At 43.4% G+C, this 18,169-nt stretch overlaps 2 protein-coding genes across 9 annotated transcripts in view; both read right to left on the bottom strand.

Moving 5' to 3' along the window:
• The window catches only part of LOC133660169 (protein MTSS 1-like), a 90,116-nt gene extending 79,256 nt beyond the window's left edge, over positions 1-10,860 (bottom strand). For 6 of the 8 annotated variants that reach the window (XM_062063395.1, XM_062063394.1, XM_062063396.1 and 3 more), the window contains exons 1-2: positions 10,344-10,859; positions 469-530 (exon numbers count right to left, since the gene is read on the bottom strand). In XM_062063395.1, coding sequence (XP_061919379.1) covers positions 469-530; positions 10,344-10,415 — 134 coding nt within the window. In that variant the 5' untranslated portion in view covers positions 10,416-10,859. Of the gene's footprint in view, positions 1-468; positions 531-10,343 lie in introns of all 8 variants that reach the window. The other 2 variants (XM_062063388.1, XM_062063392.1) reach the window with 2 other exon arrangements.
• Positions 10,861-11,399: 539 nt separating this feature from the next.
• The window catches only part of mal2 (mal, T cell differentiation protein 2), a 38,963-nt gene continuing 32,193 nt past the window's right edge, over positions 11,400-18,169 (bottom strand). Inside the window, exon 4 of the mRNA XM_062064277.1 lies at positions 11,400-12,626. Coding sequence (XP_061920261.1) covers positions 12,555-12,626 — 72 coding nt within the window. The 3' untranslated portion in view covers positions 11,400-12,554. The remainder of the gene's footprint in view (positions 12,627-18,169) is intronic.

The following is an 18,169-nucleotide window of genomic DNA, read 5'->3' as shown; positions in this document are numbered from 1 at the left end:
GTCACTCCGAGTCTGCCCAGTAACACGTGGACACTTAACATGGCAAGAGATCTGCCGTGCTCTATTAATCAAAGAATATTCCTGACTGTAGGGCATCCATAGTTACAGTACTTGCAGAACAATAAGCTTTTATCTCAGCTGTCGTAAGATGTTTGTCTGCTGACACGTGGCCACTTAAAGCCAACCAAGAGAGGTGGTGAGGATTGACAGCCATTGTTAGGAAAAGACTGGCAAGACTGGTCCAAATGCACAATGTTAAGAAGACAAATCAGATTAATCTGAATGGACGTGCTCGGCAAAAAATGTTTTTAGATGTCAGGAAATACTTTACCTTTGAAAAATTCAGGCTAAAAAAAAAACTATTCTATTTGAATGAACATACACATGAACATTGTTTGGCAAAATACTAGCTTGCAATGGAAATAAGGTCATTGTCATGCAAAAATGTGGTGCAAGTCCAAAGCTCACCTCAGTTGGGACTGCAGTTTGCCAGCCTTGATAATGAAGTCCTCCCAAACAGGGTAGCTGCTCTGTGAACGAGAAAAAGAGAGACAAACATGAAGGACATAATCAAAGCAGATGTCACCATTCACACAGTTACATGAGTCAAGATTATGCGCAGGTGATGACTCGCTTCACCTTCACGACTATATTATCATTATAATATTGAGTTCCTCCAAATGATGTTGTTTTTTCCTCCACATACAACAATTATAAAGATATTTACCATCATGTCCTGTCGGCTGCAAAATGGGTCAGTGGCTTCTTTAAGAAAAGTCCCCACACAGTGAAAGTATTATTACTATGCCATAATGAGCCTGGGTCCTAATGGGACTCCAAATGTATCCAATTCAGGTCTCGGGCTCAAAATAGTGTGATTTAAAACTACAACGGAAAACAATTGGTGGTGAGTAGCGGCTGTAGGCTAGTGAGTGGAGTGGAAGTGGGCAGTGTAGAGCAGCACTAGATGAAGTGAGGGAGGGCTTGACCAAATGTTTGCCAGTTGTGTGCTACAACTGTCAAGAGCCTGAGGAATCTCATGTTATGCTGTCAAACATTACACCCAACAAAGACTTCAGCTCTTTCCCTCTAGTGATCTCTGCTTTTCTCCATTACATCCCTTTTATCTTTTCTCTGATTCAAGTAGAGCGTCATTGATAAATACACCATAACATAGTCACTGCTCTCTCTTAAACTTCCCTCATGGGTTCAATAAAACATATTTATATTTAGTAACACTGCATTTGGGGTTAATGGGTAGTATATTGTTAATAATTCATAATATTATATTTCCTACAAAGCAATGAATCAATTGTGCTGCCAGTCAATTGGCCTACGGGGCAATTATGATTGAGCCATGTAAAATCTGCAGAGGAACGCGATACTGTGAATTTGAGCAATACCACCACGCATGTTAAGTTATTTAATTACAATATGTTATGTAATTAAAGTAGGGAAATTACACAGAAACACAAGTCATATCTGTTTGAATAATAATTGTGTGGGAATTAAAGTAATACATAGAAGTGAGCAGAGGTATTGTACTTTTTTAGTTTGTAAATTGTAACCTACTTAGTTGATGGTCGATTACTTTTCTAATTGGGGACATTGGGGACCATTATATATATCCATCCATCCATCCATCTTCTTCCGCTTATCCGAGGTCGGGTCGCGGGGGCAGCAGCCTAAGCAGGGAAGACCAGACTTCCCTCTCCCCAGCCACTTCGTCCAGCTCTTCCCGGGGGATCCTGAGGCGTTCCCAGGCTAGCCGGGAGACATAGTCTTCCCAACGTGTCCTGTGTCTTCCCCGTGGCCTCCTACCAGTCGGACGTGCCCTAAACACCTCCCTAGGGAGGCGGGCATCCTGACCAGATGCCCGAACCACCTCATCTGGCTCCTCTCGATGTGGAGGAGCAGCGGCTTTACTTTGAGCTCCCCCCGGATGGCAGAGCTTCTCACCCTATCTCTAAGGGAGAGCCCCGCCACCCGGCGGAGGAAACTCATTTCGGCCGCTTGTACCCGTGATCTTGTCCTTTCGGTCATAACCCAAAGCTCATGACCATAGGTGAGGACGGGAATGTAGATCGACTGGTAAATTGGGAGCTTTTCCTTCCGGTCTCGGGCTCAAAATAGTGTGATTTAAAACTACAACGGAAAACAATCGGTGGTGAGTAGCGGCTGTAGGCTAGCATTTTTAAGTTGATAATTTTTTATTGAAAACCGTAGTTTTTACCATTGCAGCTGCAAACCAGAATGGATTATCAAAAACCATACTCATTACGGGAAAACTGTAGTTGTTGGCAAGGTATGGCAAAGAGACGGATCAAGATTTTAACACACACTGTAGGTGGAAAAAAAACTAAGTAAAACTGAAAATATTTGTTTATATTTTTAAAGAGATAAAAAAGATGGCTTTCCGGCTATAGACGGAAAAATCACATGCCTGCACGTGTTGTGCATATTGTGAAGCTTTGTGATATCGGTTATATAATTAATATCTGTTTGAATGGAATTGTTGAATGATAAATACATCCTTAGTTTTCAACAGGAAGCCTATTTAATTTTGTATATACTTGTAGTTACTCAGACTAGACCTAATCAATTAGGCAAACGAGAAATGAAGTTGAACTCGATAACTTTGCTGAAATCGATAAATTGCCATTTCCGTGTGTGCGTTTTTTGTCTGTCCCTTTCAAACAGGGTGGAGGAGGGTTCATTATGTATTTCGCTGTCAGCCCCCTAGCGCATTTAATCAATAGCAGAATTAAATGAACGCAGTGAACCCTCCTGTCAGCCATCCACAATCTTTGTCTCGGTGGGCACAATGTGCACAATTGAATATCTTGGTTGCTCAGACAGTACGGTAATGTGGTCATATAAGTTTAGATTGGGGTATGTTGTTTCTTAATGGGAAAGATGGTAATATCTCTTGTTTTCGTGTTAGCATCTAAGCTAGTAAGCTGGTGCTCGTCAGTCTTTGAGTTTGTCAAAGTGTAGTTATCAATCACTGTTTTTCGATAATTTTTATTTCAAAACGGCAATACTAACCATTGGGAGTTTCACCGCGGTTATCATTATTAGCGTTTGTCGTTGCATCCATAATACACAAGTACTTTGGAAAGTTGGGGGGCCTAGTTGTTAGTATTTCGCCCTCAAAGTTAGGGGATTAAAGGTTTGAATACACGTTGGGGCACTTCTGTGTGTGAATTTTGCATGTTCTCCCTGTCATTGCGTGGGTTTTTTCCTCACAAAAACATTCCCCAAAACATGAATGTTAATTGAAGACTCTAAATCTGGAGTGTCCAAACTTTTTTCAACAAGGCCAGCATACTAAAAAGTAATTTTGATATTTAAAAACAAACATTATACTGTATATATTTAAAGACAAAACTTTAAGTCAGGTTTTTGTTGTAAGTCATAACGCGTATTAGTTATTAGTATAAATATAGGGCTGGGCGATATGGCTGAAAACTGAAAACTGTGAAATATGGTGTAAACAACCATAGACTTTGACAGGAAACTTTAGCTCCAGGAAGTAGAGGTTCCAAGAACTTAAAGTTCCTGAACTTTTGGTGGAAAAAGGCCTATTATGCTGTAAGCCAGGCCTATTCAACTAGTGGCCCTTGGGACACATCCGGCCCGACAAAGCTTTTCATTTGGCCCACCGAACATCACTCAAATAGGCTTGATGAAACCATTAAAATTCGAGTTGATAATTAACGCAGTATTCCCGCCAACCCACAGGGGGCAACAGCGAGGCATATGTGTCACAGTGGAGCAGCAGTGGGGTGAGTAGAAGAAGACTACTCATTCAGCACTGGAAAAGGAATCAAAATAAATTGCAAAAATCTGAGTTTTAACAACGACTGGACAACAAAGTATGAATGTTCTGCCCCGAGCAAGTGCTCGAGTCATTGTTTTATGGCGGGCCTTTTAAGTGACGGACACATTGATCCAGACAAGCAGCCACAATGTTATAAATCCCAGCTTTTAAGCTCCATCACAAAACTTGGTCAACCATTTCTCGGTAGATATAATTTGTGCATAAAGATATTTGGGTTTTTTTGTATTGAAATTGCTGACTTTGTGATGTATTTTGTGTTTGTGGTTGTGTTGTTTTTTAGTCAGAGAGTAACGATCAAATCTCATTTAATACATGTAGTGCTAAATTTGACCAGTAGAGGGCGACAACGCTAATAGTGACGCTATTAGTCACATACAATGTTTGGTGTGCGAATGTTGTGTAATTTCTACAAACCCCGTTTCCATATGAGTTGGGAAATTGAGTTAGATGCAAATATAAACGGAATACAATGATTTGCAAATCCTTTTCAACCCAAATTCAATTGAATGCACTACAAAGACAAGATATTTGATGTTCAAACTCATAAACTTTATATTTTTTTTGCAAATAATAATTAACTTAGAATTTCATGGCTGCAACACGTGCCAAAGTAGTTGGGAAAGGGCGTGTTCACCACTGTGTTACATGGCCTTTCCTTTTAACAACACTCAGTAAACGTTTGGGAACTGAGGAGACACATTTTTTAAGCTTCTCAGGTGGAATTCTTTCCCATTCTTGCTTGATGTACAGCTTAAGTTGTTCAACAGTCCGGGGGTCGCCGTTGTGGTATTTTAGGCTTCATAATGCGCCACACATTTTCAATGGGAGACAGGTTTGGACTACAGGCAGGCCAGTCTAGTACCCTCACTCTTTTACAATGAAGCCACGTTGATGTAACACGTGGCTTGGCATTGTCTTGCTAAAATAAGCAGGGGCGTCCATGGTAACGTTGCTTGGATGGCAACATATGTTGCTCCAAAACCTGTATGTACCTTTCAGCTAGTGATGGGTCCGGCAACACCGATGCATCGGCGCATGCGTCGAGCTCATAGAGCGATACCCTGTGTCGGTGCGCGTATCGCTTTTAGAAAGTCACGTGACCGAACACGAGCTGTTTTGGTCATGTGACCGCTCATGAGCTGTTCTGGTCACGTGACCGCTCATGAACTGTATCGCACTGACGCCTGTGCGCCAAACTGTGTTTGTTAGGAAGCGGCGCAATGCGTGTTGTTGACGAACACCGTTAGGGCCGCTTGTTGTCACTGTCACTCAAAGTTGCATTTCAAAATTACACAGAATAATTGTGTTTATTTTGTTTAGAGATGGGTTTGATTTGGTGCGCGGCATATATTGGCTGTGCGGCGCACGGTGTGCGCGGAGGACGCTTGAGCACTGCGCAATTGCGCAGGCGCGCACCTTATAGGGAACGTTGCTCACAGGGCACAGAGGAGGCGTCAGTACGATACAGTTCGCGTATCGGTCACGTGACCAAAGCAGCTCATGATCGGTCATGTGACTTTCTAAAAGCGGTACGCGCACCGACAAAGGGTTTCGCTCTATGAGCTCGACGCATGCGCCGATGCATCTGTGTTGCAGGACCCATCACTACTGTTACTAGAGAAGGTACAGGAATGACGGCGTGGCGAAGTTGGTAGAGTGGCCGTGCCAGCAATCGGAGGGTTGCTGGTTACTGGGGTTCAATCCCCACCTTCTACCATCCTAGTCACGATACATGTTCACATTATTTGACTGTATCTAAAAAAGATAAAAATATATTTTTATTTAAATGAAGATATGAAATAATCCTAAATGAAATATGATGACTTGGTTTATATTATTGTATATACTAGGTCATAAAATCAGTGTCAGTTGAGTCGGTCCATAGGTTGCCTGTAGGGATTTTTAATGTCCAGCAGATGTCAGTATTTAGTGACACAGTATCGACACAGTATCAATACAGTTTTGCAATGTGTCGAAACGCTTCATGAGGCCTCATCAACCCATCACTACTTTCAGCATTAATGGCGCCTTCACAGATGTGTAAGTTACCCATGTCTTGGGCACTAATACACCCCCATATCATCACAGATGCTGGCTTTTCAACTTTGCGCCTATAACAATCCGGATGGTTCTTTTCCTCTTTGGTCCGGAGGACACGACGTCTACAGTTTCCAAAAACAATTTCAAATGTGGACTCGTCAGACCACAAAACACTTTTCCACTTTGTATCAGTCTATCTTAGATGAGCTCAGGCCCAGCGAAGCCGACTGTGTTTCTGGGTGTTGTTGATAAACGGTTTTCGCCTTGCATAGGAGAGTTTTAACTTGCACTTACAGATGTAGCGACCAACTGTAGTTACTGACAGTGGGTTTCTGAAGTGTTCCTAAACCCATGTGGTGATGTCCTTTACACGCTGATGTCGCTTGTTGATGCAGTACAGCCTGAGGGATCGAAGATCACGGGCTTAGCTGCTTACGTGCAGTGATTTCTCCAGATTCTCAGAACCCTTTGATGATATTACGGACCGTAGATGGTGAAATCCCTAAATTCCTTGCAATAGCTGGTTGAGAAAGGTTTTTCTTAAACTGTTCAACAATTTGCTGACGCATTTGTTGACAAAGTGGTGACCGTCGCCTCATTCTTGTTTGTGAATGACTGAGCGTTTCATGGAATCTACTTTTATACCCAATCATGGCACCCACCTGTTCCCAATTTGCCTGTTCACCTGTGGGATGTTCCAAATAAGTGTTTGATGAGCATTCCTCAACTTTATCAGTATTTATTGCCACCTTTCCCAACTTCTTTGTCACGTGTTGCTGGCATCAAATTCTTAAGTTAATGATTATTTGCAAAAAAAAATGTTTATCAGTTTGAACATTAAATATGTTGTCTTTGTAGCATATTCAACTGAATATGGGTTGAAAATTATTTGCAAATCATTGTATTCCGTTTATATTTACATCCAACACAATTTCCCAACTCATATGGAAAACATAAACTAAACATTTCTAGTTTATTGTGTGAATATATTAACACTAAACCTTTTGTATTTATGTAAACTACACAATAAACGTTATACTTTTGTTATGTTTATTTTATATTTTCAGTCTTCCATCCATCCATTTTCTACCGCTTGTCCCTTTCGGGGTGGCGGGGGGTGCTGGAGCCTATCTCAACTGCATTCGGGCGGAAGGCGGGGTACACCCTAGACAAGTCACCAGCTCATTACAGGGCCAACACAGATAGACAGACAACATTCACACTCAAATTCACACAGTAGGGCCAATTTAGTGTTGCCAATCAACCTATCCCCAGGTGCATGTCTTTGGAGGTGGGAGGAAGCTGGAGTACCCGGAGGGAACCCACGCACTCACGGGTAGAACATGCAAACTCCACACAGAAAGATCCCGAGCCCAGGATCGAACCCAGGACCTTCGTATTGTGAGGCACATGCACTAACCCCTGTCTTATAGACCTAAATGAATGAAAAAGTGTCAAGAAACAAAACTAAGGAAGGAAAATAATTCAAAAGAAGAAACATCAATCCTCAACAGAAATTGAAGCGTCTTTCTTCATACTGTTAACAAAGCTGCACACGCGAGGGCAGACTAATGAATTTATTGACAGTGCAGTGTGAAAGCTGATGTGTTTACTTTGCAATTACTGTAAGTAAACTTAGTTTCAAAGAAATATAACCTACGCAGGCACTTTCTGACAAAACATCCACATTTCGACGTCCTGCCACTGAGCCCTTGGGCTCTTGAAACTGCGGCCCTCTTCATTATGTAGTTGAATAGCCCTGCTGAAGGCAAAAAAAAACTTGAGCTGCGGGCCACAATTGGCCCCCAGGCCACACTTTGGACATCCCTGATCTAAATTATACGTTGGTTTGGGTGAATGCTTGTTGTATACGTGTCTTCTGATTGACAACCAAAGTCAGCTAGGGTGGGCTCCAGCTCCCCCATGCACATAATGAGGACATGCAGGAGAAAATGGACACACTGCAGGTAGTTTAGACCAGTGTTTTTCAACCTTTTCTCAGCCAAGGCACATTTTTTTCATTGAAAAAATCTCGAGGCACACCACCAGCAAAAAAAAATAAAAAAATGACACTCAGCAGTCGATATTGACAATAAAAAGTTGTTCTTGCAATTGTTGGATATGAATTCAAACCATAACCAAGCATGCATCACTATAGCTCTTGTCTCAAAGTAGGTGTACTCTAACACCCTAACTTATTTTGAAGTTGTTGGTGTTTTCCTGAGTGTAGTGTTTTAGCTATTGTCTTGCGCTCCTATTTTTGGTGGCTTTTCCTGTTTTGTTGGTATTTTCCTGTAGCAGTTTCATGTCTTCCTTAAACGCTATTCCCCGCACCTGCTCTGTTTTCTCAATCAAGACTATTTAAGTTGTCGCTATCCTTCTTTGCGGGGACATTGTTGATTGTCATGTCATGTACAGATGTACTTTGTGGACGCCGTCTGCTCCACACGCTGTAAGTCTTTGCTGTCGTTCAGCATTCTGTTTTTGTTTACTTTGCAGCCAGTTCAGTTTTAGTTTCATTTTGCATAACCATCCCTAAACTTCAATGGCTTTTCTTAGCGGCACTTGCCTTTTGTTTATTTTTGGTTTAAGCGTTAGATACCTTTTTACCTGCACGCTGTCTCTACATATTGTGATCATGACAAACATCTACAAAGCAATTAGCAACCTGCTGCCACCTACTGATATGGAAGAGTTACACTGCCGAGCTCTAGACCAGTGGTTCTTAACCTTGTTGGAGGTACCGAACCCCACAAGTTTCATATGCGCATTCACCGAACCCTTCTTTAGTGAAAAATACATTTAAAAAAAATTCTAATTCAAGACAAAATTATATGTTTTTGGTAACACTTTAGTATGGGGAACATATTCTAAGTAACACAGACTTAATTTAGAGTTATTTGGACACTAGGGGAACATATTCTAAGTAATAAAGACTTAATTTTGAGTTATTTGGTTAGGGCTAGGGTCAGGGTTAGAGAGTTAGGGTTATAATAAGGCCATGCCGAATAAGGCATTAATAAGTACTTAATAATGACTAGTTAAGAGCCAATATGTTACTAATTTGCATGTTAATAAGCAACTAATTAATGGTGAATATGTGACCCCGCCTTCCGCCCGATTGTAGCTGAGATAGGCTCCAGCGCCCCCCACTACCCCGAAGGGAATAAGCGGTAGAAAATGGATGGATGGATGTTCCCCATACTAAAGTGTTACCATGTTGTTTTACTGGTGCACAAAATGAACCGTGCATGAACATCACCTTGTTCAAACAACAAAACCAACACAGTGCATAAGCTCACAACAAATTACACACCTACAAACCAGTCAGCTGTTGCCGTATCCGTAATATGCCGATAGGGAGAAGTTTGTATTTACACAATGAGTCGTGTGTGTTTTGACCTCCGCCGAACCCGAGGTCGACTCACCGAACCCCTAGGGTTTCGATCGAACCCAGGTTAAGAACCACTGCTCTAGACAGTGCAGACAACGGCACATTTGCGAATTATAATTACTGGTTTGCAAAAAATATTTTTAACCCAATTAGGTGAAATTACATAATCTTCTACGGCACACCAGACTGTATTTCACGGCACACTAGAGTGCCGTGGCACAGTGGTTGAAAAACACTGGTTTAGACACAGTGAGGACCATAAAGTGGAGCATGGTACACCAAAAGGTGCTGGTGCAATTTTCTTTAACACACTGACGTCTGGCCATTTGACCTCCACACGTCAACCCCTTAACCCCGCAAACATTGTTCCAGCACGATTGTGACATTCTTTCCATTCCTTCTTCAAGCATAGCAGCTGAGACACCAACTAAAAGCCTGCTGGAAGAAGACATCTCAGTTTCGATACTGCCTTAATGAACTTGTACACCTGCCTTCCTACACACGAGCGTAAACAAGTCAACTTCTTCCAGAAATGTAGACTTTCAAAACGATCAAAAGATGTTGCAAGTCAGTCATATGCAACGAGGTCAGAGGTCAAACAGAGCTGAGTTTGAGTTTATTTCGAAAATGCATGCATACAACATGATACATCACAATTTCCAGTTTCTCTATTCAACATGTTCGAAAAGGAGTAGGAAGAAGCAGAGCTTATTTAATCCTACCCCCTTTTTCCTTTACATAGCAGTTGCTAAAACTTTTGTTCACTTCTTGTTCTCAATTTATTCACAATATACTCCATAAGTAATAACAATAAAAATAAATAAGTAATAATTGGTGAAGTAAGTTATATTTCATATAGTGAGATGAGTAAGATTATCTTGAAAATAAATGGATCAATGAAATGTTTATCTTTATTTAGCTGAGATTGGGAAGCACTTTTTTTTTTTTTTAGCGTACATCCCCAAGTAAGCTTAAGAAAGTATACTTGGGGATGTACATGTATATATAAGAATAGCAACAGAAGTAATATTCATAAAACATTTTATTTATTTAATTAGATCTCACCTTCAAGTCTCCGATAAGAGTTTGGAAGAGTCCTCCAAGCGCGCTGCAGTCCTTCTCGATAACAGCCTCCATTTTCAGCACCACCTCCTCAGAGTGCTCGATCCCGACTTCAGAGCTCCAGACAAAGGGAAAAAAAACAATAAAGCGGAAAAGAACTTCACACACAACACGAGTGTCTACTGTGACCACATAACTAATGTTTTCTTGAAAAAAATGGTGGGAAAAGGCGTTGGGAATCGACTCCGGTGAACACCTCACTTCAAACCGAAAGGTGTTGAAACGAGAGTGAAACGTAAAGCCCAGTGTCGCCTCCACGCTACTATTTTCATCGCCATGTCAGAAAGTTTGAAGACAATAAAAATAAGAACGGGTGACGCTGCCCGGTGTCCTGACAGTACCGAGAGAAATTCTCACCGGTTATGTCTTCTCTTCTAAACACCCACCGACTGGTAAAGCGCACCAAACTTTACAAGTTACCACAGCAAAGAAAGTGTTTCCGGTTAACTTTAACGCGACGAAATAAAAGCCTCCAAAAACGGATAATGTGCCATCCAGTCTAGTCTTTCAAATGTATATTTTGACTTTTTAACAAATCGTACATTCATGATAATATATGTTGACACATATCACACACACAATTATTCGCACTGGATAAAAAGCATTACATTTAAAGTTTAGTGTTTGATTGTGAAGGAAGCCTTCTAGATCTCGTAGAAAAAAACAGAACGTAAAGGAGATTGTTGAAACAAAAACATTGAAATCACGTAATTTGAGAGTAAAAAATTAATAATTTCCATTTATTAACAGTGGCAACGAATATCATATGGATAATGTATGTAGGGTACTTTTTATGGATATATCCGCTACTGTATGGAAGTATATAACAGATAAAGGGCGACATCTAACGGTTAAAGTCAAAATTACAACAAACAGTTTTTTTAAGCCCATTTATAAACGAGTTCAACAGGATCAAGGCGATATATTTCTTACAAATAATGCATTAATGTTTTGCCAAAAAGCGATTGATATGTCAATTTCAGCATATTGTATTTCTTGAGGGACTTAGGAGATAGGAAAAATATATATATACATACTAAATTGTTTCAAGCCCAGAGAATACAATGACATGGGTGAATGACAATATTAATATACCGGTATGCACATATTTACAAAGCGGTCGGTTTGAAATGCAGAACTAAAAGCTTAAGGGCAAAGGTTTACTGTAAGTCCAATAACCAACCACTAGAGGGCGACACAGCAATGTTCCAAATTGGAAGCGAATCAAGAATACATTGACCCGTTCAGTGTATTGTTATTAACCTGACGTTACGCAAACATCTTAACTCCCTGATTTTGAAAGGGAACACGTGCATTCACGTAGATGACATCTTTTATTAAACATTTTTTTCTGTACATTAAAAAGGCACCAAAATGTTAACACATGCAATCAATCATGCATCCTAAATGCATTTCAAAATGATTAATAATTTAACATCCTATTATAAACAGTGTCAGTGAACTACTAAAACATCAGTTTGGCAAACGAGTGTAATTAAGTGATAGTATTATTATTATGTGTGGAAATGTATTCAAGCATCAACAAATTAAGTCACCTAACTATGGTAATACTATGACAGTGTATGCTATCCCATGAAAGCATAATTTTCTTATGTGAGTACTTAGTGTGTAATCATGCACATTTTTCATAAATCACACAGTAATCTTATCAGATTAGTGCAACAGTTGATGTTGTGTTAGGGACAAGAAGTGATACCAAATGAACTCTATCGTTCATAAAAGTTTCATGTGAAGTGACTTTCGATCCCCTTTGCATTAATCCGCCACTGCGTGTTCAAGTTTTTTTTCATGAAATTGTGCAACCATATTCTCGGTTATGCATGAAACAAAAGCAGCACGGCTGGTGTTTTGTGGTATTGGTTGATGGGAAATATTCCCTTCAATGAGGATGTGACACAGAAAAAAAGGAAGCCGCAGTGTTGATGTGAATTTAAAAAACTGTTTCCTAAGCGTCAGTAAAATCCTTCATTGAAAGTGTATTACAGTACACTTTCAATGACCTCAAAAAAATTGTTGGTCATTGCTAGTGGAAATACAGTATCAATTCTCAAAAATCTAAAAGACACACACAATCTTGACACAAGTTTGTAACAATACAATACAGTGTTGTGGATGAAGTCGTGATGTTGCAGGTTAGATCCTCCACCGCTTGAAGCCCATCACCAAACTGCAGCCGTAGCACAGCGTCACCACAAACGCAAATATCTGTACCAAAAAACAGAGGTATAAAATGAATAACAGTGAGTGGGAGTAGTTAATGCCTAGATTATTTGTTATGAGCACAAACGTGAGAGAAATATCCTTCCCTTTACTTGTTTGCGCCCACTTTTTTTTTTGCCTGTTGGTACCCTTCTTTCTGTATTTTGGGTGCCCATTAGAAGTCTGAAGATATTTATAAAACTATGTTGCCGTGTTCCAAACAAGCCGTGGCGATTTGCCAACAAGTGTGATGTAGTTTTCCACTGTGATATTTCCATATTGATGTTTTCCTTGCATCTTTGTGTGAGTCCGCCATGCTTATTTCTGTTGTAGTACCTGCTAAAATGTGACCACATGAGATCAACTGCTCTGTTACTGGCTGCATTAACCAACACAAGTCACTCCCGGGGAAGTGCCCGCTTAACTTTTGTGTTTTGTGACAATGTGCTTACTTCGCCTAGCAAAAGACACACCGACACAGAGCACACGGAGCCCGCCTTGGTCTGAGGGTAATATACAGAAGGATTTACCCAATCCCGAAGTCAGTTCCTACAATTTATGGCAACAGTGGATACAATGATACATCAGCATGTAGCAACCCCCTGATAATATTAGCAAGTAGGACACTTGCACATGTAGTTACATAGTTAGGGTTGAGCATACATTGTTAGCATTTTGTATTACTTTTGTTTTTGTTTGCACTGCGCTACAGAACTGTTACTACAACCCCTAGAAACAAATGATGGATTCATCAGACTTGAAAGACGTTCATTTAGTTGTTTAATTTTGTAGGAAAAAAAACAGATAACAGACATTACACAAAACTATAGTCATTTAAAGTGGTAACTTGTTTGGCTTTAATAAACAATTAAATACATCAATAAAATAAATTGTGGTAGTAACAGTTTCAAGTTTAGACCAAGCAGAGTGAAAAAATTATGGAATAAATCAATTCTGAGGAAAACGATATGGAATCATGATAAACAATCAAAAACACTACAACACACTACTAGTACTTTGTTGCACCAACTTTGGCTTTTATAACAGCTTGGATTCTCTGAGGCATGGACTTAATGAGTGACAAAGTATAGTCTTCATCAATCTGGCTTTCTCTGAATGCTGTTGTCTCGTCAGCTTTGCAGGTTGGAGTCTTGACCATTTTCTTTAATTTCTTCCACAAATGTTTAAATGTTTAATTAAAAGGCCTACTGAAATGAAATTTTCTTATTTAAACGGGGATAGCAGATCCATTCTATGTGTCATACTTGGTCATTTTGCGATATTGCCATATTTTTGCTGAAAGGATTAAGTAGAGAACATCGACGATAAAGTTCACAACTTTTGGTCGCTGATAAAAAAAAAAGCCTTGCTACCGGAAGTAGCGTGACGTCGCAGGTTGAAGGGCTCCTCACATTTGCACATTGTTTACACTAGCAGCGAGAGCGATTCGGACCGAGAAAGCGACGATTACCCCATTAATTTGAGCCAGGATGAAAGATTTGTGGATGAGGAAAGTGAGAGTGAAGGATTAGAGTGCAGTGCAGGACGTATCTTTTTTCGCTCTGACCGTAACTTAGGTACAAGGGCTCATTGGATTCCACACTCTCTCCTTTTTCTATTGTGGATCACGGATTTGAATTTTAAACCACCTAGGATACTATATCCTCTTGAAAATGAGAGTCGAGAACGCGAAATGGACATTCACAGTGACTTTTATCTCCACGACAATACATCGGCGAAGCACTTTAGCTACGGAGCAAACGTGATAGCATCGTGCTTAACTGCAGATAGAAACAGAAGAAATAAGCCCCTGACTGGAAGGATAGACAGAAGATCAACAATACTACCAAACCCTGGACCTGTAACCACACGGTTAATGCTGTGCCGCCTGGCAAAGCCTAGCAATGCTTTTGCTAACGACGCCATTGAAGCTAACTTAGCTACGGGACCGTGACAGAGCTATGCTAAAAACATTAGCTCTCCACCTATGCCAGCCCTCATCTGCTCATCAACACCCGTGCTCACCTGCGTTCCAGCGATCGACGGCGCGACGAAGGACTTCACCACGATGATCGGTGCGGTCGGCGGCCCGGAGACGGAGGAAGTCAACCCAGACAGGTAAGGACAGCGGCGCGGCGGCGGACGGCGTTGTAGCTTTCGACGACACCCCAGCCGCCATCAGAGTCGGCAAGAAACATATATTTCCCCAAAGTTACGTACGTGACATGCACATAGCGGCACGCACGTACGGGAAAGCGATCAAATGTTTGGAAGCCAAAGCTGTACTCACGGTAGCGTGTCTGCTATCCAACTCAAAGTCCTCCTGGTTGTGTTGCTGTAGCCAGCCGCTAATACACCGATCCCACCTACAGCTTTCTTCTTTGCAGTCTCCATTGTTAATTGAACAAATTGCAAAAGATTCACCAACACAGATGTCCAGAATACTGTGGAATTATGTGGTGAAAACAGACGACTTAAGATGGCCACCGTGCTATTCCAAAATGTCTGCTTCAACCCGTGACGTCACGCGCAAACGTCATCATACCGAAACGTTTTCAGCCGGAAGTTTCCCGGGAAATTTAAAATTGCACTTTATAAGTTAATCCGGCCTCTTCTCTGAGCTGCCACCTTACCGTGGTAAGGGAGTTTGCGTGTCCCAATGATCCTAGGAGCTATGTTGTCCGGGAGATTTATGCCCCCTGGTAGGGTCTCACAAGACAAACTGGTCCTAGGTGAGGGATCAGACAAAGAGCAGCTCGAAGACCTCAATGAAAAATAAAACCTATGGACCCAGATTTCCCTCGCCCGGACGCGGGTCACCGGGGCCCCCCTCTGGAGCCAGGCCCGGAGGTGGGGCACGATGGCGAGCGCCTGGTGGCCGGGCCTGTCCCCATGGGGCCCGGCCGGGCACAGCCCGAAGAGGCAATGTGGGTTCCCCCTCCAATGGGCTCACCACCCATAGCAGGGGTCATAGAGGTCGGGTGCGATGTGAGCTGGGCGGCAGCCGAAGGCAGGGCACTTGGCGGTCCGATCCTCGGCTACAGAAGCTAGCTCTTGGGACGTGGAACGTCACCTCACTGGGGGGGAAGGGGCCGGAGCTAGTGCGCGAGGTGGAGAAGTTCCGACTAGACATAGTCGGACTCACTTCGACGCACAGCAAGAGCTCTGGAACCAGTTCTCTCGAGAGGGGCTGGACTCTCTTCTACTCTGGCGTTGCCGGCAGTGAGAGGCGACGGGCTGGGGTGGCAATTCTTGTTCCCCCCCGGCTCAGAGCCTGCATGTTGGAGTTCAACCCGGTGGACGAGAGGGTAGCTTCCCTCCGCCTTCGGGTGGGGGAACGGGTCCTGACTGTGGTTTGCGCTTACGCGCCAAACCGCAGCTCAGAGTACCCACCCTTTTTGGATTCACTCGAGGGAGTACTTGAGAGTGCTCCCCCGGGTGATTCCCTCGTTCTACTGGGGGACTTCAATGCTCATGTTGGCAGCGACAGTGAAACCTGGAGAGGCGTGATTGGGAAGAATGGCTGCCCGGATCTGAACCCGAGCGGTGTTTTGTTATTGGCCTTTTGTGCCCGTCACAGATTGTCCATAACAAACACCATGTTCAAACATAAGGGTGTCCATATGTGCACTTGGCACCAGGACACCCTAGGCCGCAGTTCCATGATCGACTTTGTAGTTGTGTCGTCGGATTTGCGGCCTCATGTTTTGGACACTCGGGTGAAGAGAGGGGCGGAGCTTTCTATCGATCACCACCTGGTGGTGAGTTGGCTGCGATGGTGGGGGAGGATGCCGGACAGACCTGGCAGGCCCAAACGCATAGTGAGGGTTTGCTGGGAACGTCTGGCTGAGTCTCCTGTCAGAGAGAGTTTCAATTCCCACCTCCGGAAGAACTTTGAACATGTCACGAGGGAGGTGCTGGACATTGAGTCCGAATGGAGCATGTTCCGCACCTCTATTGTCGATGTGGCTGATTGGAGCTGTGGCCGCAAGGTAGTTGGTGCCTGTCGTGGCGGTAACCCTAGAACCCGTTGGTGGACACCGGCGGTGAGGGATGCCGTCAAGCTGAAGAAGGAGTCCTATCGGGTTCTTTTGGCTCATAGGACTCCTGAGGCAGCGGACAGGTACCGACAGGCCAAGCGGTTTGCGGCTTCGGCGGTCGCGGAGGCAAAAACTCAGACATGGGAGGAGTTCGGGGAAGCCATGGAAAACGACTTCCGGACGGCTTCGAAGCGATTCTGTACCACCATCCGCCGCCTCAGGAAGGGGAAGCAGTGCACTATCAACACCGTGTTTGGTGAGGATGGTGTTCTGCTGACCTCGACTGCGGATGTTGTGGATCGGTGGAGGGAATACTTCGAAGACCTCCTCAATCCCACCAACACGTCTTCCTATGAGGAAGTAGTGCCTGGGAGTAGTGGTGGGCTCTCCTATTTCAGGGGATGAGGTTGCTGAGGTAGTTAAAAAGCTCCTCGGTGGCAAGGCCCCGCGGGTGGATGAGATCCGCCCAGAGTTCCTTAAGGCTCTGGATGCTGTGGGGCTGTCTTGGTTGACAAGACTCTGCAGCATCGCGTGGACATCGGGGGCGGTAACTCTGGATTGGCAGACCGGGGTGGTGGTTCCTCTCTTTAAGAAGGGGAACCGAAGGGTGTGTTCTAACTATCGTGGGATCACACTCCTCAGCCTTCCCGGTAAGGTCTATTCAGGTGTGCTGGAGAGGAGGCTACGCCGGATAGTTGAACCTCGGATTCAGGAGGAACAGTGTGGTTTTCGTCCTGGTCGTGGAACTGTGGACCAGCTCTATACTCTCGGCAGGGTCCTTGAGGGTGCATGGGAGTTTGCCCAACCAATCTACATGTGTTTTGTGGACTTGGAGAAGGCATTCGACCGTGTCCCTCGGGAAGTCCTGTGGGGAGTGCTCAGAGAGTATGGGGTATCGGACTGTCTGATTGTGGCGGTCCGCTCCCTGTATGATCAGTGCCAGAGTTTGGTCCGCATTGCCGGCAGTAAGTCGGACACGTTTCCAGTGAGAGTTGGACTCCGCCAAGGCTGCCCTTTGTCACCGATTCTGTTCATAACTTTTATGGACAGAATTTCAGGCGGATCGGTGCGGCGTCTTCAGTAATGCGGACGCTGTATCGATCCGTTGTGGTGAAGAAGGAGCTGAGCCGGAAGGCAAAGCTCTCAATTTACCGGTCGATCTACGTTCCCATCCTCACCTATGGTCATGAGCTTTGGGTTATGACCGAAAGGACAAGATCACGGGTACAAGCGGCCGAAATGAGTTTCCTCCGCCGGGTGGCGGGGCTCTCCCTTAGAGATAGGGTGAGAAGCTCTGCCATCCGGGGGGAGCTCAAAGTAAAGCCGCTGCTCCTCCACATCGAGAGGAGCCAGATGAGGTGGTTCGGGCATCTGGTCAGGATGCCACCCGAAACTATCAGACTGCGTGGTCGGTAGTAGTGGGTTTCAGTAGGCCTTTAATTGAATAAACATTGACCTATGTATCTTTCTTCAAAGACCACTTTCACAGTTTAAGCCCTGTGATGAGGT

The sequence above is a fragment of the Entelurus aequoreus genome, linkage group LG11 (genome assembly GCF_033978785.1).
Source record: "Entelurus aequoreus isolate RoL-2023_Sb linkage group LG11, RoL_Eaeq_v1.1, whole genome shotgun sequence".
Taxonomy (NCBI): Eukaryota; Metazoa; Chordata; class Actinopteri; order Syngnathiformes; family Syngnathidae; genus Entelurus; species Entelurus aequoreus.
The sequence above is the reverse complement of the archived record's forward strand: the minus strand, read 5'-3'. Positions and strand labels throughout refer to the sequence as shown.